At 30.1% G+C, this 20,280-nt stretch overlaps 5 protein-coding genes across 5 annotated transcripts; 1 reads left to right on the top strand and 4 right to left on the bottom strand.

Annotated features, from left to right (window-relative positions):
* Positions 1 to 1,885: 1,885 nt before the first annotated feature.
* LOC145760470 (UBA-like domain-containing protein 2) lies at positions 1,886 to 3,682 on the bottom strand. Its single transcript, XM_082574370.1, has 4 exons — positions 3,370 to 3,682; positions 3,233 to 3,292; positions 2,891 to 3,005; positions 1,886 to 2,538 (listed from the first exon to the last, which is right to left on the bottom strand). The coding sequence occupies exons 1-4, from the start codon at positions 3,538 to 3,540 to the stop codon at positions 2,456 to 2,458; spliced, it is 429 nt and encodes a 142-aa protein (XP_082430496.1). The 5' UTR covers positions 3,541 to 3,682; the 3' UTR covers positions 1,886 to 2,455.
* Positions 3,683 to 3,859: 177 nt separating this feature from the next.
* On the bottom strand, positions 3,860 to 5,132 carry LOC145760469 (palmitoyltransferase ZDHHC12-B-like). The gene has a single exon (XM_082574369.1). The coding sequence runs from the start codon at positions 4,889 to 4,891 to the stop codon at positions 3,860 to 3,862; it is 1,032 nt and encodes a 343-aa protein (XP_082430495.1). The 5' UTR covers positions 4,892 to 5,132.
* A 365-nt stretch (positions 5,133 to 5,497) lies between these two features.
* LOC145760083 (protein disulfide-isomerase TMX3-like) lies at positions 5,498 to 8,534 on the bottom strand. The gene is made up of 8 exons (XM_082573949.1): positions 8,332 to 8,534; positions 8,027 to 8,182; positions 7,776 to 7,910; positions 7,400 to 7,580; positions 7,160 to 7,301; positions 6,801 to 6,975; positions 6,470 to 6,677; positions 5,498 to 6,333 (listed from the first exon to the last, which is right to left on the bottom strand). The coding sequence occupies exons 1-8, from the start codon at positions 8,421 to 8,423 to the stop codon at positions 6,022 to 6,024; spliced, it is 1,401 nt and encodes a 466-aa protein (XP_082430075.1). The 5' UTR covers positions 8,424 to 8,534; the 3' UTR covers positions 5,498 to 6,021.
* A 300-nt stretch (positions 8,535 to 8,834) lies between these two features.
* On the bottom strand, positions 8,835 to 15,566 carry LOC145760082 (5'-3' exoribonuclease 2-like). The gene is made up of 22 exons (XM_082573947.1): positions 15,421 to 15,566; positions 15,174 to 15,301; positions 14,994 to 15,105; positions 14,792 to 14,853; positions 14,490 to 14,691; positions 14,058 to 14,199; positions 13,749 to 13,883; positions 13,438 to 13,517; positions 13,067 to 13,258; positions 12,825 to 12,953; positions 12,528 to 12,692; positions 12,322 to 12,408; positions 11,978 to 12,070; positions 11,827 to 11,902; positions 11,490 to 11,686; positions 10,993 to 11,149; positions 10,512 to 10,704; positions 10,272 to 10,397; positions 10,070 to 10,195; positions 9,806 to 9,954; positions 9,587 to 9,684; positions 8,835 to 9,476 (listed from the first exon to the last, which is right to left on the bottom strand). Exons 1-22 carry the CDS (start codon positions 15,493 to 15,495, stop codon positions 9,390 to 9,392), a joined length of 2,811 nt encoding a protein of 936 aa, XP_082430073.1. The 5' UTR covers positions 15,496 to 15,566; the 3' UTR covers positions 8,835 to 9,389.
* Positions 15,567 to 16,090: 524 nt separating this feature from the next.
* On the top strand, positions 16,091 to 20,186 carry LOC145759659 (protein spire homolog 1-like). Its single transcript, XM_082573508.1, has 13 exons — positions 16,091 to 16,470; positions 16,621 to 16,821; positions 17,015 to 17,140; positions 17,239 to 17,391; positions 17,475 to 17,546; positions 17,735 to 17,834; positions 17,994 to 18,055; positions 18,386 to 18,452; positions 18,539 to 18,630; positions 18,764 to 18,901; positions 19,008 to 19,106; positions 19,179 to 19,285; positions 19,445 to 20,186. Exons 1-13 carry the CDS (start codon positions 16,213 to 16,215, stop codon positions 19,593 to 19,595), a joined length of 1,626 nt encoding a protein of 541 aa, XP_082429634.1. The 5' UTR covers positions 16,091 to 16,212; the 3' UTR covers positions 19,596 to 20,186.
* The last annotated feature ends 94 nt before the right edge of the window (positions 20,187 to 20,280 follow it).

Here is a 20,280-nt window from a genome sequence, read left to right as displayed (position 1 = left end):
AAAAGGTTTTGAGGCATTTTGCATTCCGTGTTTTTTTTATATTTGCGGAGTTAGTTTTGTGACTTGGATTTATTTTCTCGCATAGTTTTAAATGTAGTCACGTAGCGTAGTGGTTAAGGTCGTAGACTATAGACTCTAAATTCTCGAGTTCAAATCTCGGCCTCGTTGATTTTTGCGATAATTTTTTTTAATTTTTTTACAAAATATTTATTTATGAAAAACCTAAAACAATTTGAAATCTAAAACTTAATTTTTTGATATCTACATCCCGTAATATTTAATGTGACAAATTTTCGGGGAATTAATTTTTTTTCCCACGGTACTATGACGTCATAATATTTTAGTAAAAGTTCTATAAAATCTTTATTTTAAGATTTTTTTGATTTATTTTTGGTTAATTTAAATTGGTTTTTCTCTGCGGTTGTGCACATAAAATTTCAGCGATTTTTAATTGAATTTTTTTTTTGGGCGAATTTTGAAAATTTTGCTTGCTAGTTAGTACACGTCGAAAATTTTCGGCCCAAATTTCAAAAAATTATTGACCCCAAATTGCCCCAAACTTCGTCAGAATGTGTATTAGGGCGCGTTGAATCAGATAAAAGTGGTCCCATTGCTCAATATTGTGTAGTTTTCGAGTAATTTAACAATTTGTGCAAAAAAAGCGCAAAAATGGCCAAATTTGCCGGTTTTTAGCGTTTTTTGACCTTTTCTCGAATTTTTCAAAATATTCACAATTTTTGATTCGCAATTTTTGAAAATCGTTTTAAAAAAAAAAAAGTTATTTTTTTGTATTTCTGATTTAATTTTTGTTTCTTTGTCTTTCTGATTTTACTTTTATTTTTGTATTTCTGATTTAACTGTTTTAACTAACTAACTAATTTTATACTTCTGCCTAGATTCGAACCTAACAACTACAAGTGTACAACTACCTCAACATAACCACTCGGCCACAAGAGAACTTGAAAGAATGCTGCGAAAACTTTAATGTAAGTGGACATTTGGCAATACTTAGACAAAATTTTAAAAACGAATAATTAATTTTTTAGGATTCGAACCAAAGATCTTGTGGTTGGTAGATCAGAGTCTTACCACTGTGCTACACACCCATGTCGAAATTGTTATACGAAGATGACGCTGTAAACCAGATTATCATCATTTTAACACTGTTTGTAAAATCGTTCTTTAATAAAATAAAATTGTATTTGACTGATTTCGAACCAAAGGGGAGAGAGAGGTGGTTAGTACCCCCATCCCTTAACAATAAGCTAAAGTTTGGAAAAAGTTTTTCTACCTGTTTCTATTTCTGCCTTTGTTGTCCTACGGACACAACCAACGGAAACAACCGACGTCCTACGGACACAACCACCTCTGCCGAGATTTGAACCTGACAACCACATGACAACAACGACAACACAACAACGTCCTACGGACACAACCACAAGGCTAACTGACAACTGGAAATATTCTTGCGAAAATTAAATTATACGTTGCAAATTAAAAAATAATTTTTTAAAAATGTCAAGACTCGGCTTCGAACCCGAGCTCTGTACGTTCGTAGATCAGCGTCTTACCACTGAGCTACACGCCCTACTTAAAATCTTTTACTTAAACGATTGTAACATTTGAAAAGCTACTTCATCTACTTAACGGTTGTAACATTTTGATAATATCATCTACTTAAACATATAAAGTTTTTAAGAACATCTGAAATTTTTTTCCATGTCCGATTTAATTTTTTTATCGATAAAAAAATCGGACATACAAAATACACTTTTAGTAGGTTTTTTATTTTATGTAGAAATTTTTTTACTTGGCACTTATCATGTTTAATACACTCTATAAAACCTTTCTTTTAAACAAAAAGTAATAAAAAAAAGCATTTTTGTTAAGTTATTTATTTCCAATTTTTTAAAGCCAAATATGTTTTTACAGAAAACGAAAAACTCTTTAGAAATTGTTGTCTAAAGTCTGCAACACAGTAAGAGACGTTTGTAAGACTACTACCATTCACCATACAAATCTTAAACTATAAACATCAGTTAAAATAAGTTCCAAATTCAAAATAAAAAAAAAAGATTCAACCATATTAGAATGCCTAGTTTAAAAAAAATAGGCACAAAAATAGAAGAAAAATAGATTGAAAGCAAAGTAGTAGTAAGCGTTAAAACATGATATCTTAAAAGAAAATAATTGAAACACAAAGTAGAAGCAAAATTCACTAAAAACAAAAAAATTTAAGTTTCTGTCCATTTTTTTTTTTAAGCAAATTTAGGCAGAAAATTGAATTTTTAGTTGGTAATTGCAAATGTGTGTAACTTATTATTTTTCAACAATAATTTTTGCTCCAGAATCACTATTGTTTTCCAGTAAAAAAAGTTTTTATAAAGTAACTCAATTTTTTAAATTGAGGTAAGTTTTGTGTTTTTTAACAAATATCTTCCCAAACAATTTGTTGTTAACTGGTCGATGTTTTCATAAACTCATGTTGAGGATGATGTGAACTTGGTTGGTTGTTCGAGTTTTGTGAATTATTTGAACCTAAAAAAATATATATTTAAATAACATGAATTGGTATAAACATTATTGAAATATGGTAACTATTTCTTAATTATATCTAAACCATGATCAATAGATTCTTAAATGCAAAATGACTGTAAAATTTAATAACATACACATTGTATAAATATAACACTTAGGGTTTTGGGTCCAATTCTCACAATGTCGTAAAATGAATAAGTAAAATGGAATTTCATGCTGGGGTAAAATTAGAAGGTCAATAAAAAAAACAGTATCGCATGTCAACAATATAGCAAATTGACAACACTTAATAAGTATGATAAAAACCTAATAAGCAACCTTTTTACATAAAAAAAGAAAACAACTAATGAACCTTGTAAATTTCCTTGTGAAGGTTGTTTAATATCGGATGCTTGCATTTTAGAGAAAGCAAGTAAAGCCTCAGGAAAAGCTGGTGGTGTTGCTGGTGTATTGGTTGGTGGACACAACTGTTTTAAAAATAACAAAAATTTATAATTTATAATGGTTCAACAATTAAATTGGGGCCAGGCCATAAACTACTATAAAGCATTTTGTAACAATATAAAAATGTCATACGTATTAAACCCATTTTGTCCTTGTCGGATTTTTTATTGCAAGTTATGTAGTTTATTGTATTGTTTAAATTGTTATACATAATCATGCATGAATGATTTGAAAGTTAAGGTGTACATACAGGATGTTGATTATGCTGATGTGGGATTCCTGATTCTTGAAAATACCGACTTAAAGCAATCTGTAATCATAAATTTTTAGGTTAGGTTTATAATTGTCAATAATAAAAATAACTTGTCAAAAAATTTTTAAAATTACCTCAAATTGCCAATGAGCTGATTTTAAATGTTCTTTTGCTTCTTGTGCAAGACAACCAGCAGCCAGAACAAACTGGTTAACCATAACCTGGTGTTTTAAATCGTCCATAATTTTAATATTTTTTAAATTCTCTGAAATGCAACAAAAATAAATAATTAAGAATTTCATCATATAAGATATACTTTTGTTTGACTGATATAAATTACTGCAGATATATCTTATTTAAAAACCAAAGGCACAGTAAATTAAAAGTAACACATTTAAGTAAATTTATACGAGTATTAAAAAGAAATTAAATTCTACTAAATTAACAGTTTAATATATGGCACAGAAACTTAAGTAAACCTTCACCAATAAAAACAATGGTAGCACAAAAGCTGTTTGTATATACATTTAATCACCCTTTATTTAATATGTAAATTTATAGACTTTTGAATAGTTTTAAAAAAGTTGAAGATTTGTATAAATAAATTTAAACTAAGGTTAGTTTTTATTCATTTTCCATTTTAATTTCACAAAACTCAGTTTCTTTCTCAGAGTCAGAATCCTCATAACTTTCCACATTACTTTGTTTCCGTGCTTTCGCGTAAATCACATTCCAGTCATAAGGTTTAAAATGACAGAAAAAGGTGTAAATATTTCTGCACATTCCTAAGTAAAACGGATTCTCCATTTCACCGAGATTTTTCAGGTAGGAAATCCGACTTCTACTCATTTGCTCCCAGGTGGTTTGATTGGCTAATAACAAGTAGGTATGTATGCCCAGTAAGGTTATATCAACTAATGTTAGTATACCCATCATTATATCGACAAATAGTAATAATATATTTGCCGAGATCCATTCTGATTGAAGTTTATGTGGGGTATAACCGGTTGTTGAAATATAAATTCCCCAGCACAGTAAACACAGCTCAAAAAACAAAAAAGTCCAGAAAAATCTGTGGTTTCGTTCACCCACACAATTTGTTATCCATGGACAATGATGGTCGAACTTACGAACACAATGCTTGCATTCACGACAGTGTTTGGCTCGAATAGGACGCTGTAAACCACATAATCCACATCTCTCATTAGGTTCAAGGTTAAAATGATATGTTTTATCATCACTGCCTAAAATTTTAGTTTTTTCCGATAATCTCTCCTTGCGATGTAGCAATTGTTTTGTATCATCATTTAATTCCAAGTCCATGTTATCAGTTATATTGTTGATTTCATATAAAGGCATATCTTCTGTATTCTCATCATCCAAAATTAATCTTATTTCCTCAACATCATAATCTTCGCGTTTAACAAAGCCAGGGTCCATACATGCTACTGTAAAATACAAAACTATCGACACCACCACAGCGAAAATAAACGACAGCGGTAACAGAAAATATTGTTGTTTGAAGTGTTCTTGTAAAATTGTGTCCTTTACAAGAAGAATGACTGCAATTGTGATCGTAACAACCACGTGGATTGATCGTGTACAAATTTTTGACCACATAATATTTGAATTTTTGTTACGTGTTTTTTCAGTCATTTTCTTAGGTTTATAAATTCACAGTTTTTATTTAATCTATAAAAGTAATTATGTTTCAAGAAATCAACATTTAAAATGAGTTAACGTTACAATTACGTACAATCAGACAATATCTTACAAACTTTTAAAATAAATCGCCCCGAACACCGAAAATTTAAATTGCGAATCGCCGATTAAAAGGGCGCCTAAATTATTTTTAGTTTTTACCTTCTGTAAATTTGGCCATATCATAAACACAGACTAATACTACTGCAAATAATATGTTAAAATTAGGTGTTATTCATTATTAAAACCACGTTTTTCCTACTATAAACATTCACATTTTAAGGAAAAACATCACTTTGTTTTTGTTGACAATCGTAAAGAAAGAAAACATTCCTATTCTCACAAAGATTTGGGCGTATTTATTTTTTCGTTTATCCTCAATATGACTTAACAGTTTTTAAACTAAATTTTAATAGAAAACTTGTTTTAACAGCCAAGTTTAGGGATGTTCTTTATATAAAAATATTCTTGAATTTTATCTAAAAGTGGATATCCAGAAATTGTAAAAAATATATCAAATATTGGGTTACAGGATTTGTCAAAACTTCAGTTAAAAGAAAATTAAAAAACATTTTTCCAGTGAGCCTATCACAGCATTTTCTTTATTATTAGATAGTAGAACTTTTGTAAATTAATATAAATTTGAAGTTGAAGAGAAAAAATTATTGTTAATAAACTTTGGACAGTAACTACAAGTTATAAACACAATTTTTGCGGTACGACAAAAAACCTTTGTAACAAAATTAACAAACATATTCTGGCTACATAGGCTTGAAATGGCAGCATATACAGCAAAAACGTACTATAAAAAAACTTAGCTCAGGTAATGATACCAAAATTTAATTTTCACTTCAAAAAAGATTGATTTGCTTCAAAATATGTTAACAAATGGTTTAAAAGTTTAATACAAACTGTTCTTTCACAGTGGTAATATTAATTACTGCATTTTGGGCTGAATTGGCTGGGTTTTTGTCTGGAATTTTATGATTTCAGTAAATAGGAAAAATATTTTAGTGTTTTGTAACTAAGCCAAAATTGCTAAGGGACAAAAACAAGACCAAAGTCCTGTTTAAAACTTTTCATGATCATTCATATTTTTCTTGTTCCTTCACTCTCTTGCGAACACCATCACCAAGCTCAGTGCCTTCAACTTCGGGGTCATTCTCACCCAAGTTTGGGTCATTAGGGGGGTCCTTGGGGGCTTCAATATTCTGTTTATCTTCATATAGGGGCAACTCTTCCTCGTTTTCACTTACATCACTGTCTTCATCATCAGTGTAGGGACCTTCTCCAGTTCCATCAGTTATTGTGCACAAACAATAGCACAGCCCTGTGACTAACAATGTAGGAAGAACAATCACGATTGTTGCAATAATGGGACTGTCCCGAAACAAGCCCTGAATAAAGTGAGGACAAAAGTAAATTTGTTACAATTTTCAATAAGTACAAGGGATAGAAAAAAAAAATTAAATCTATGCACGTTTATTAACAATAATTTATAAACAAACAGAAGTCATTAAAACATCAACTTACCGTTACTCCTCCTAAAATATCAGCAAGAAGTCTTTTAATATTCTGCACCATTCCATTTCCTCCCTTGGGAGTTAATTTGCCTTCTTTTATATCATCAAAAAATTGAAATATTTTTTGTTTAGTAATTTCTTTATCTTGATCTTCATTTAAAACATAAAATTCATGGGAATTTGCATCGTAAACAACCACATTTGGGACAGGTATTGTGCTATAATGTATAAAAATAAGTATGATATGGTAGGTGTACAAAAACAATACATTTATTGGAATAGAACTATAAAACTGATATAATTAGGATAGACCAATAAGATAAAGCACTAGTATCACCAACCTATAAGTCATGCTGTTTACAATTCCATTACCAGTAACCCAGGAAAACGTGAATGGAAATTTTCGTTCCAACGCCATTTTTTTCAAAACTTTGTTAAAGTTGTTGGCTCCAGATTTCTCCATAACAGAAATTGCAAGTTTTTTGCCGGCACTGCGTAAAGAATGATAACTGGTGCCTAAAAATTAAAAGAGGTTTGGTACTGTTTATTTTTACAACAATCTTTTTAAATGAATATAACACAAAACAATGTATTATTAAGTAAGTCACAAATTTTTAACGACCAAATTTTGTACCCACTAAAGAATACAAAAAATGTTGTTTAAAACCAATATAACAATTTAAAACATGAACTTTTTCACCTGTAAGTTCATTATAACTTGGAAATTGTTCTGAATTGATCCACATTGAAAGTAAATTTACATTTATGTCATGATTTGGCACTTCATAAAATGTTTCATCTTTTAAAACCAATATCGTAGGCACATGCTTCGTACTAATGTCCTAAAATAATAACAAAAAAATATTAAGATAAAATATATACATGTTTTACTACATGGAAGAGCACATTCAAAACTTTATTAAATTGTTATAAAACTTACTGATGGTAAAATCTGCTTTCCTGCTGAATAGAAATTTATTTTTGTGAATAAATTGGAGGCAGCTTTTTCAAATGTAGTAAATAGTTTGGTGTCAGCCTCTCCCACATAAACAAACATTACTTCATTTGCTTTTCTTTCATTAATAAATTCTTTTTGGGATGATATAGGTTTAACTGGTGGGCTATATAACATAAAGTATAAGCCCAATTACAAAAAGACTGTACATCATATATATTTAATACTTGTTAACAATTTTTTTATCATTTGCTATGTAAATTAACTTATTTTTGTAATAAAACTATGAAAACAAAACATATTGCAAAATTGATGCACATCACCATTTACAAAAAAAGTAAATTTAAGTAGAGAATTTTACCCTTCAGCCCTTTTTGCAAATGAGATAATATTTTCTGATGATCTTGGTCCATTGTATTCAAACTCCTTCCCATTTTTAAAGAACTTAATTGTTGGAAATCCTCTTATTTGGTATTTCGATGCCACACTAGAAAATCTAAAAACAATTTTTTAAATCAAAAAAAATATATATAGGCCCACTAACTTGCCTAATAAAAACTGATATACTACAAATTCTTTAAAAAACTATTCTGCTAAAGCCGTAAATATTACTTAGTTGCATCTAATCTTGCAACAGCAATCTGTGAATTCTCGCTGTGAAGTTGGTTTCCAATTTGAATCCAGGTGGGCTCCAAATGTTTGCAGTGACCACACCATGGAGCATAGAACATTACAAGCCAAGTTCCTTGGGTTTCAACATTTGAAAACCTAAAAAATTAAATCCTCATTGATATTTTTTGGCTTACAGCCTAGGCACAAACAATAATAAGTTGGCTTAATATAATTAGTTGGCAATAACAAAGACAGTTAGAATTCAGGAAGTAGATTTTGAATTTGTAAAAGTTTAAAAAATGTACCTTTCGTCCAATTCCAGTACTCTAGCGTTGGTAAATGACACAAAAGACAGAAACAGCACAAAACTAACTTGTAAAAGTTTTAATTTATTCATTTCTACCCTTTATTAATGTTTAAACGAAGTTTTTATAGCTGAAGTTAAACAAAATTTAAACGTTAGACTAGTTTCACTTAAACATATAAGTTGGATTTACGTCAATGGAATCCAAATTTACTTAAACAAATCAGTTGGAGTCATAATTACGTCACGAATTACAATTAATCATAGGCGCCAGAATTTACAAATTTTACAATTGGGTGGACTAATTTTTTTCATAGGCGCCAAAATTTTGCAATTAGGTGGGCTAAATATGATCATAGGCGCCAAAATTTTGCAATTGGGTGGGCTATTATTTTTCATAGGCGCCAAAATTTTGCAATTGGGTGGGCTAAATTTTATCATAGGCGCCAAAATTTCCAAATTTTGCAATTGGGTGGGCTAATTTATATCATAGGCGCCAAAATTTCTATATTTTGCAATTGGGTAGGCTAAATATTTTCATAGGCTATAAAATCAACTTTATACAAGAATAGCCTGCAAATTATTAGTATTTTAAACTTTAACAACTTTATATTAGATAGGGACTGTGTTATTAGGCAAGTAACATCATATTTGTAAAACATAAACCTAAAAAAGTGTGACCAAAAACATACAAAACTTGCACAATTTAAGTTTTAAGCATCTGGAGACTGGCATAAAGCCACCTAAACCTAGTACAAAATAAGGCTAATTTAAAAAAAAGGCTTTAAAATTAAAAACAAAATAAGTTACAAAGACATCGAAGCTACAGAAGGTCTAATTTATTTTTCAATTCGATAAAAATCAGTAGCTTTCTAATTAAAACTGAGTCTAGAGAAATTTGCAAGTAAAATATTACTTATTTGAATTGGGATTTCATTTTTTTGAGGTACAACATTTTTTTTCGATGTCACTTTTTAAATTATTGTTATAATAAGTTTTTTGTCATAAGTTTTTGTACAGGAGATAAAATCAATTTGATTAATTTTTTTGTGATTATATTTAGTAGGTTCCATATTGAGAGTAACCCCCCCTATTTCCACCCCTTCTATTTTGTCCACCCCTGTTATAACCTCCTCTGTAATTTCCCTGAAATATAAAAATATTTGTTAACAACATCTTAAACGAGAACATAAGTAACAATATGTAACTTTTGCAGATAAAAGTATTTACTTCTAGCCTAAGAAAAAAATAGTTACCGATTGATGTCGTGGTTGGTAGTTACCTCCACCCCTCCTTTGACCTTCAAACCAAGCATTTCTTCCATATTGTTGTTGTTCATTATAACGACCTTGGGCTGTAAAACATTAATGTAACATCTTAATTAAAGATATAAAGAGTACGAAACTCTTTAATTTTTAACACTTTACCATGGAATAGGTTTTAATATTTAAAGTTTAAAATTTTGTAAAACTCACAATTATATTGGTTGTCATATTTATTTTGTCGATTATAATTGTCGTAATTACTTTGTCGATTGTAATTGTCGTAGTTGTAAGGTTGTCTCTGTCCCTGATTGTAATAATTTCTTGGGTTGGGATTTCTGGGTAGATGGTGACCTACATGTCTGAAAATTAAATAACAAATCTATATTAAAATCATAAAAATATAATAAAAATTAGTTAAAATCAAGAAGCAGATTTCTAAACATGTCTTAGGTAAAATATAAATTTTGTTTTAACCTGTGCGAAGATTGGTCGAGTTGCATTCGATTTCTGTTTGGGTTAAACCCGATCCTAGGTTGCCATTGACGACTATTATTATTTCTTGTGTTTAAATCACTTGGTTTGACCGAACGCTCAGGAAACCTAAAAACATATAAAATAATTAAAAATCCAAATATTTTTAACCTCAAATCAAAAGTACTTTAAACTGTCAACTTACTTAGCTCCTGGTAATAGTTTAGCTTGGAATATAAAATCATCAGGATAACTTGGATCTTTGTAGCTCATACTTAAAACTCTGTTTTGTGTAATTTCTTCCAACACTGGTAATGGAGCTGGTATGTTTCTGGAGAAAAATTGTCATGGTAACCAATATTGGAATAGCTTCAATTTTTTAGGGTATTAAGTACATTAAATTTACAGTTTAATTCACACAAAATTATTAGAATTTATAGTTTACCTTTTACTTGGATGACAAAATTGATCTTTCCAAATTTTTCCAGCCATTCCATGAGTTAACTTTGGATTAATATCACCTGCAACCTCATAACTTTCAGGTGGAGAATCATCTTCATATAAACCAGTGAATAAGGAATGTAGAGGATGCTCACAACCAACAAATAAATAATCATTTCCAAGACTGTTGCGCTTTGCTTGGAATAAAAATCGACAAATTACTATTTTTTGCATAATCTGCATGTAATGAGGCTTAGTGGCAAATATATGTGTAATTTATAGGCCTACAAAATAAATAAAACTGCTGTTTGTGGTGCGTGGGTGAATTATCGCTGACAAATATATGTGGCAACTATATAACGACAATTAAAATCCCAACCATATGATGGGTCATCGACTTGTAATAATAACAAATAACAAAATTATAAAACAAACATAAAGTTACTGCAATAAAATTGTTTGTAAATTAAAATGATAATAGTTACTTTCTTGAGGAGTGAGATCTTCGTACACATCCTCAAGAGCATTGATCATTCGTTCCTCATCCACAAACGGAAGCATAGCAACTCCCTGCCACGCATATTTCTTCCCATTCAAATCTATTTTAAAATCTTCAGGATAAAAATCAATGATCGGGGAATCCTGAAAATTAAAGAAATGATTTTCTGTAATTGTATAGAAGTGAATACTAGTTGATGGGCCTTCTATGAACGGCATTTTAATTGTCGCAATCTAATCGGAACTCTTAACTTATATTCGCTCATGATAATTTATATGTGCACTAACAGCAGTAAAATAAATGAAAACAGCAGTTTTATTTATTTTGTAAGCACATGTATTGAACTTACATATATGTACGTATAAATATACATGTAGGCTCCATTATGGTTCTAGCATATCGTTTTACGCAAAAACTTGGCTTGTACAATTACCTCTATTATTGAAAAAAATTAAATCAAACAAAAAATATTTTTTAACTTACTGGATTGGACATAAGATTTCTCCACGAATCTGGTAAAAATTGACCACTAGCAGCAGGGAAGACGCACATCAGTTGCTCCAGTGGGTTCTTGGGTTTGGTTGTTGTTGGAAAGGTGTTCGGAATACTTGAAATATCCATGAAGTCGGAAGCAAATGGAGCATAGTGGAAAGGGAAAAACCATTTCCATGATGCACACCCTTCAGAAAAAAAGAAGTAAGTAAAAAATGGAAAATAATTCTTACTCAGAAACAAAATAATATTTGCTTGAACACAAAACGAAACTTTAAAATGAGTGTTTTTTTCCCAGTAAAAGTTATTTGTTTTTTAATAATTTTACCTTGGTAGTAATAAGACAAAACCCAACATAGTCCTTCCACATAACATTTCACAACATTTCTTCGGAATTCAAAATCCTAAAACAATACAAACAAAAATTTAAAACTAAACGATCAACTAACAATATCTTTTTATGACAAAGGTTGTTTGACCTTCATAGAAACGTTGAATTTTGCTCGGAAGTATCTTTCCTTCCATCCATCTTCCCACAATCTGACATCATCCTCGGGCTCTTCATCATCTTCCTACAATGTAAGACAATGTAAGATGTAAAACTATTTGTTTATATTAAAGCATGGTGAACAACATATCTATATGAAAGGAGTGCCATTTTATTGGTCTACAAAATGTATAAAACTGCCAGTTGTAGTGCGTGGGTCAATTGTGGTGAGCATATATTAGTTTAACTATATTGCGACAATTAAAATGGCAACTATAGGGAGGTTTTGGACTAATGTTCAACAATGGTGAAATGGATTAAAATTCCTACAAATACCTGTTTTCTTTTGGTTGATGTTGTTGATTGAGTGATTTTATCACTTGGAGTTTCTTTCATCATAGCTTTCAATGATGTGGCAGCATCCTAAACATAAAACTATTTTAATAAAAAAACAAAAAAGATCTGTTAAATCTACAGAAAATTCTATTCAACAGATAATGTTTAAGTTTCTATATAAGCGAGAATCTCAAAGAAAGTTTTACCAAATTTTTGAGATCTCTGGCCCTCATTTCCATAGCAGTTTGTTTAACATTGGTGAGAACTTCAGGTCCCCTGTGCCCTGCTCCAAGTGGGGTCGGTTCAAACTGGCCACCAGGAATATAAGATGGTCTGTTATGGTTGGATCTGGTGCGCTGCTTTTTTGCTTTCTGAAAGTTGTTGTTTAGGTTTGTGATTTAAATAATTTTGGTAAGGTAAAACTGTTTTAAATGAAATCAGTTAACCTGTATTATACATAGCACTTGATAACCATCCACTTCATAATAATTTTATTAACTTACCTCTCTCTCCCTGTAGTTGATGTCACTCTCTCTTCTTTTACGGAAGATGTTGTCTTCCATTTGTCCAATTCCCTGCATAATCTTCTCAACACGATGGAGGTTTACTATTCCGTTGTCTGTTAAATAACCCTAAAATAACAGAACTTTTGCATTAAATCAACAAATAATTCTTAACATAAAGCAAATCATAAGGAAATATATTAAAAACTCTTTATACATATAGACAACTAATAAAATCATACTTTAGTGCTATGTACGATATCTTTATAAATTCGAACAAGTTTATCGATTGCTCCTTCCCTGATTTCAAGTGAAGGTAGATGGGGTAGGAAATCGTTTCCGACAAAAAAACACATCATCACCCAATCATCAATAACATTTTCGAAATCATATTTAAACGGAAGCCCTGGCATCTGCATTTCTAGTTCAATGTACTAAGAAAAATAAAAACATTAAAAAATAAAACAGTTTTTAAAAACAAAGTTGGTTAAAATTTTGTATAGGCTATGTAAACTATTTTAGGGTTAGCAACATAACTTAGCAAACAACGTCATTTTAAAGCTTTGTAAATATATATACTAATATTTATACATATTTTTAAGTTAATAATTACCTCTCGTATCACACAAATTCTTATGAAAATGTAGTTGGTGCCCCCTCCTGGATTTTGTGACTGAATTTCACCGTGTTCACCTTAAAAATTTAAAAATCATTTAATTTTATCCCACCATGTTAAAACACAAAAACTGGGTATGCTAACACATTTAATAATACTCTGACAATGTATAAGGGAAAATGTACACTATTTTTTAAATATTCAACCTTCAGAAAAAGAGAACAAGGTTTAACAAGTGTTTTTTATAGGAATGTTGTTGTTCTATAATTGATTCTAAAGAGTAAGTTAGGATTAGTCAACAATTTTACCTTCTTTGACTTTTGGTAACCCACAGCAATCCTCCATTTCATGTCCATACTGGGAACAAATACCACAAGGTCTTGGTTGATTAGGTTTAAATTCTTCACGGATTATCGTAAAGTTGGGTTCATGGGTGGCTAAACCTAATAAACAAGCATTTTTTTCAGAAAGGTTTTAATGTGAAAAAAACAAAACAACAAACAGATTTTTATTTCCAAAAAGGTTATAAATTGCCACTTGCTTTAGGTAGTCTTTAACATTTAAATCTTACATAAGTTTGTGTAAATTATTAGAATGTATGACTTTTTAACCTTTACCTAACATAATAAGATCAGCATCCGCTCCACATACACAATGATGAGTGTTCGGATCGTGATCCGGTTGAGCTCTCTGCCTCCGAATGAAATCCATAATTTTGTGCTCTCCCTCTCCAGGAACATTTGCATCCGATAAAATCACCTTCAAATAAACAAAAATTTGAGTATTTAAATTTGACAAACTTACCATTTTTTCTTTGAAATTGGGAGTTACCTGTACAATTTAAAAATGAATTCCTTAACAAAAAAATGGCATCCACATTTAAAGTTAAAAACCTAAAAATAGGTGATTTTAAAAAATAAAAGTGGCATTCAATAAACAAATTACTCCTAAAAATAATATACTTGAAGTAAAAACAACTACACATAAAAACTTTGAAAATAAATTATTTAACGCATGAAAATAAATTAATCAAAGCAAACCACACAGACCTCAATTTTCTTCCAGCCAGGGTCATTGTTAAGACGATCCATAATATAAAACCTCAAACAGTTTGCAAGTCTGAACATAAACTCAGTGCCTGGTGTAATACAATTACTATCAAACCTCTCAGATTTAGGATCCTCATCCGGCAACCTTGCTCCCTTTGCTCGCAACTCAGCTTTGATACCAGCTTTTATCTCCGCACTTTCACTAAAAGGTGAACAATTTGGCATAAGATATTGGTGTGATAAAGATGATTTTTGGCTTAGTATTTTGTTAAATACAAATTATAACACTAAGTCTAACTTACACTCCTTCTTTCGATGCTCTGAACCTTCTTGATCTTTGCTGGTTCATTTTCGCACGTGGAGCCTTAAAGTAAAACAAATAAAAAAAATATTACTTGAGAAAAAGATTTTATTAATCTTAACATAAACTTACTCTAGGATTAAAACCTTGTTTCGACCTTTAGGCAATATTTTGTTACCAAGTAAATAAATAATTTAACTTACAACTCCATCAATTGCCATGTAAAGTAATCTTCGTGGTCGAACAATTGCAAATAACCGATCAATTGCCTCAAATATTGCAATCATAATTTCCTCCTCATTCTTGGGGGCCGGCCTTTAGAAAAAAAGATCATTAAACATTAAGTAAATATAACTTAGCCAACAAACATGAACAGAACCTACCTATCTTCTGGATGACTGCAAGGGTGAATAATTCCATTCATGTCAAGATACAGATTATCGAATTCAATGTCGTTCGGATTAGGTTGACTTGTGTCGACTGGAATTTTAACTCCACCAATCTCTTTTTGCTAAAATTTAAAGATTGTTTTATATTTGTTAGAAGAATTTAACAAGTCTGTAGGTAAGAATTGAAAATAAAATAACTACTTCTTTAACCACTTTATATTTATAAATTTTACAAACCAACCTTTTCCTCATTGCAGTGGATTACAATGGAAGTATATTTTCTACTCAACCATCGAAAAAAGGCGGGAACTCCCATTAGGCTTAATTAATTATGCTTTTTTTATAATTAGCTTTATTAGTTAAGTTTTATCAGTTTATACTGGTGCATCAACTAAAAAGATACACAGATGGTTTTGGCTACAGCAAACATTTTAGTAAAGATGGACAAAATCTGAAAATGCTTTTTACTTAATGACAAAACTTGTTTTTGAGATAATACGCAAACGTCGGCTTTAAGAACAAATGTTGTGGCTCAAGCAAGCTTTTAAACATCATTTCTTTTAATTGTTAATCCACCTTTATTCTATAATGAATCTATTATAGTTTAACATGTACGTTTTGACCTAAAAACCAAATCTTGTTTTTCCAAAATCTTAAAACACCGCATTCATTTACAAGAATAACGTGGAGTAATACTTATAACCAAAATGTGGGTGCTTCAAGCACTTTTTAAATTAAAAAAAAACACTAAAAAAGAACTCTAAATAAATTACTTAATGTAGCTTTTTAGTCTGTTTTTATAATTTTTGAAAAATATTTACATTTTCGGGCCCGTTCCGGAATCGGTGACGACCCCTGACCAAGCGCCATTTTAAATTGACTCAGCTGTTTTTTCGTTTGTTGGTCAAGCGATTTTGTTTACAGTTCTGCTGGCAGATCTGGCAGGTTTAAATTATTTTTAAGAGGTTAAACAAGCAATTATTAGAATGTAGTACAAGTTTAAGAAGACTTGCTAAACAAAAACAGACGACGAATGACCTGTGAAGAACGTTCTATACGTTCTAAAATACAAAAAATGGTAAATCTATTTGACATTTTAAAATACGGAATTAAAGGTGCTTTGAAGGAAAATTGGGGCTGGGCTGTCTGTCATCAGTGTGTAAAATTTCTACTTCAATCAAACACGTATTCTTCTAAACACATTTCTCTTACTGGTATTCATTCAATTGAAATTCTTGATGGTGGATCAATTGCTATTATTAACAGCACAGAAGTCGACACAGAAGCAAAGGTGAAATGATGTAACTTTCTTGGGGTGTATATCCTTTGTATGTCCTAAAGATAACCTGTTTTATGTGGTTTAGTTTACATAAGCGTAATATTTACTTTATGTTATATTGTAAATTTATTCTTAATGTTTGCTGTTCTTATTTTAATAAAGGTTGTTGAGAGTATTGGTCTTGCAGTGTACAAGGCATTAGACTACGGGCTTCCTTATGAAGAAGAACAAGATATATCCACAGACTTTGAAAACCTGATTTTCTTGATGACAAAAGATTATCGACAATCAAATTGTGAAGATTGTGTGGAAGATGATGAAGGATATGATGGAACTATTTGCTCCCTTGCTCATGTTATGGAGGTATTAAAGATTGTAATTGTAAATAGTTTACACAACTACAAATTTGGTAACTGTGTTATAATATAACTAACTACAAAACTATGATTAAAAGATATTTGTTGTTTTAATTTATGAAATTATTGAATTTTAAACCTTTTTAACGAATGTGTAGTGAAAAAATGAATTAAGTTTAAATATTTAAATAATTGTTTAGATTTGTGAAAAACAAATTATTTCAATCACATCGGATCCAGATAGGTATTATAAATCAATGTGCCAATCCTTGATCCGAACCCTGACTTTGCAGAATGATCCTGAATTGGATGAAAATGAATATAAGGTGCTTGCATATAAAGTATTGTTGCTTATAATTACCTTAATACCTAAAAAAGCAATGTTTTAAAGGACAAGATAGGTAAAATAATGTTTTTTTTGCAGGACTTGTGGGAACTGGCTTTAGAGGAGTTGCGACAAGGATTACCAAACCTCAAGCATGTAGAAACGTGCACACAGAAAGCTTACAAACCCACTCAATACCAGCTTTTAATGAAGGATATTATGCAGAAAAAATATAACCTTAAACAAGCTTGTGTATGTATATATTTTTTTAAAAGTACATAGATTAAACATTCCTAATATTCTTAAAACTAAATTTATTGTCATTTATTTTACAGATTATTCCACCTGTTAAGAATGCACATGACCAAGTTTTAGAATTTGTAAAATCCAGACCAACTTTATCGCCGGTTAGCTATTTTTTATAAAAGTTGTTTAAAATTTCTATAAAGCTGTTTTTAAAACCATAAAATATAAATTAGTGGCTAGAGATCGTATTATCATGTGTGGTCCTGGCTTTCCACTGCTTTCACCTTGTATGTTTTTAAGTGGTTTAGATTTTTAAGTGTAAGTGTTTATGGTGATTTAATATTTTTAGGCTCATAATCGTGTGTTACCTCCCCCTCCAATAAGATCCAAGTCAGTTCATGAACGTTTGGTTGCTGAAATTCAAAATATTGCCCATGTGAAGCAACAAGGTTCGATATGATTTGTGTTAAATTCCTTTTTCTTAAACTGTTAAAAACTTTAATAATTGGGATGTAAATTTAGTTTTGCTAGCACCAAAGTTTTTATTTATTGAAAATAAATTTCTTAATTTACAAACATAAATCATTTTATTATATTTTTATTTTTAGAAATACAAAAACTAACAAAGCCAAGTCCAGATAATGTGGAAGCAAATATTACTTCTACACAAGTAAGTAAATTGATTTATATTTTTGTAATTATAGCTAATGTTATGGTGTTATAAGAAATCCAATTTTTTTGGTGCCAATGCCTGAGGTGTTTTAATTTTTAAGTGGATTTTGATTACTACTTAAATGCTACATTTATTGACGTCATAAACTTATTTACTTTGTTTATTTTTAATGGATAAAGCTAAAAAGTATGAAGTTGTAATTTTTTGATGTAATCTCACTTTGTTAAGTCAATATAAATGCAATTTAGTTTAATTTTACTTTAATTTGTTTTCTATTTTGTTAACATAACTTCGGTTTTTTAAATAAATAATCAAAATAATTTTCAGGTTTCATGTGACGAAGAATCAAATATTCCAGAAGATTTACCTGAAAATATTGAGTCACCAAACAAAGGTGCTTAATTGGATAATATGAATTTTTAGTTGTAAAGATGTATATACCTTAAGGTTTGTAATTTTAATATATTTACATTTTTACAGTTTGTTTAAATTTGACTCACTCTGGAAAAAAACATTATCGTAAACTATCAGCAGCGGGAAAAAACTTGGTGAAAAGAAGTCTTACTTTTCAGGTATATTAAATGTTAACCTTGAGCAAAGTCATTGTTATTATGTAAGGTAAGGAGTATTGGTTAAGTGGTTAAAATTTCTATGTGTAAAATGCAATAAATTAGTTTTAACGTAGTTTTTGTTTAATACTTTCAGGAGATGCGGAAGCCATCCATGGAAAGTTTAACGCTCACCATCGATGAAATAACTCATGTTAGAAAAGTTTTGTCCCGAGCTCAACTTGAAATATTCAGACCATCTAAACAACTCTATCAAGCTCTGAAAACTGAAAAGGTATTTTGCATGAAAAATATTCCTTTCTTAAATGTTCTTGTTGTTATATTATTTTTTTAAATTTCACTTTCCTGCACACGTTTTCATTGCACTGTTTTTACTCAAGATTTGTTTTATTTGCCGAGTTCAAAAGTTTTCGATTTTTTCCTGGAGTTACACTTGCCAAATTTGTGAGAGAAAAGTCTGTTGGAATTGTGTTAGAAAGGTAAACCAACAATTCCTTTATATTTAAAAACCCTTTCAGCATCAATTTTAAATATTATTAAATATATTTCAGGTTCCGATTCGACCTGATAGAAACCTTCAACCTTCTGTTTTCACTTTTAAACCTATCCTGTTTCCAAGTCAAAACAAACTTGGTCTTTCACCTCATAGTTTAAGCAGGTAAGACTATCCTTATAACTGCACACCCACACATACAATAACAGTTTCCTTTTAATTGAAGTTTTTTTTAAATCTGTGTTATATGAAAGGAATGGGTATGGTGTAGTTGTCTATCTCTGCTGTCATTATTAGTTACAAGTTTTATTTTTTGCATTGTAGCAGTACTTTAAGTTTAAACCAGGGTCACCCAACCCCATCAGCAAATACTCCCATCCGTGCAATGTCCAGATTGTGGCTTAATAAACCCCCCAAGAAAGCTGATGTTTGTACCGAATGTCACATTGTCCTAAATGGTGCTAACATTACCTAATTTTCTACATCAAATGTGTTTACCTTTGTACAAATTATATTTATTATAACAGTCTGTTAGCAAATTGTTTATGTTTGTATTTATTGTTCTATAAAGTCATTATTAATATATTTTAATTAATCATACACACCAAAAACTATACAAGGTCTGCTTTGTTCTATTGTTCTGTTTTTTTCATAAACTAATTAACTCCAGTATTACTACTGTTATAAAAAAATATTTGTATTAGTTTAAAGCACTTTTTTATTGTAAAAGTCGATTAATTAAGTCGTTATTTTTGTTATACCAAAGTTGTATTTATATATTTATATGTGTTTGTGAAATGCACAATTTTAGATAAGTTCCTTAAAGGTATTTAATACAGTTACAAACTTACTACACAAATGGTTCTATTACTCTTACAGTTCTATTTTAACTTTTTTACTGTTTATTACAAGTTGCACAAACAAGCTCTAAGCTGTGTAGATTTCTGTCTTTGTGTTAATGACACTGTGTGTAAACTGTATGTCATTATATTACAAACTGTAGCACAATTTCTATACCGCAATATGTATTCTGCAATATCAACAAATTAAATTTCTAATTGTTGCTGCTTATACCTGCAATAAAACATGTCCTTGGTGCTGAGCTTAACAGTTTTTTATTTATATTTACAACAAAAGCTTAAGAAAAGAAGATAACAAAA

Source organism: Corella eumyota, chromosome 7 (genome assembly GCF_963082875.1).
Source record: "Corella eumyota chromosome 7, kaCorEumy4.1, whole genome shotgun sequence".
Taxonomy (NCBI): Eukaryota; Metazoa; Chordata; class Ascidiacea; order Phlebobranchia; family Corellidae; genus Corella; species Corella eumyota.
This window is presented reverse-complemented; position numbering and strand designations above follow the sequence as displayed.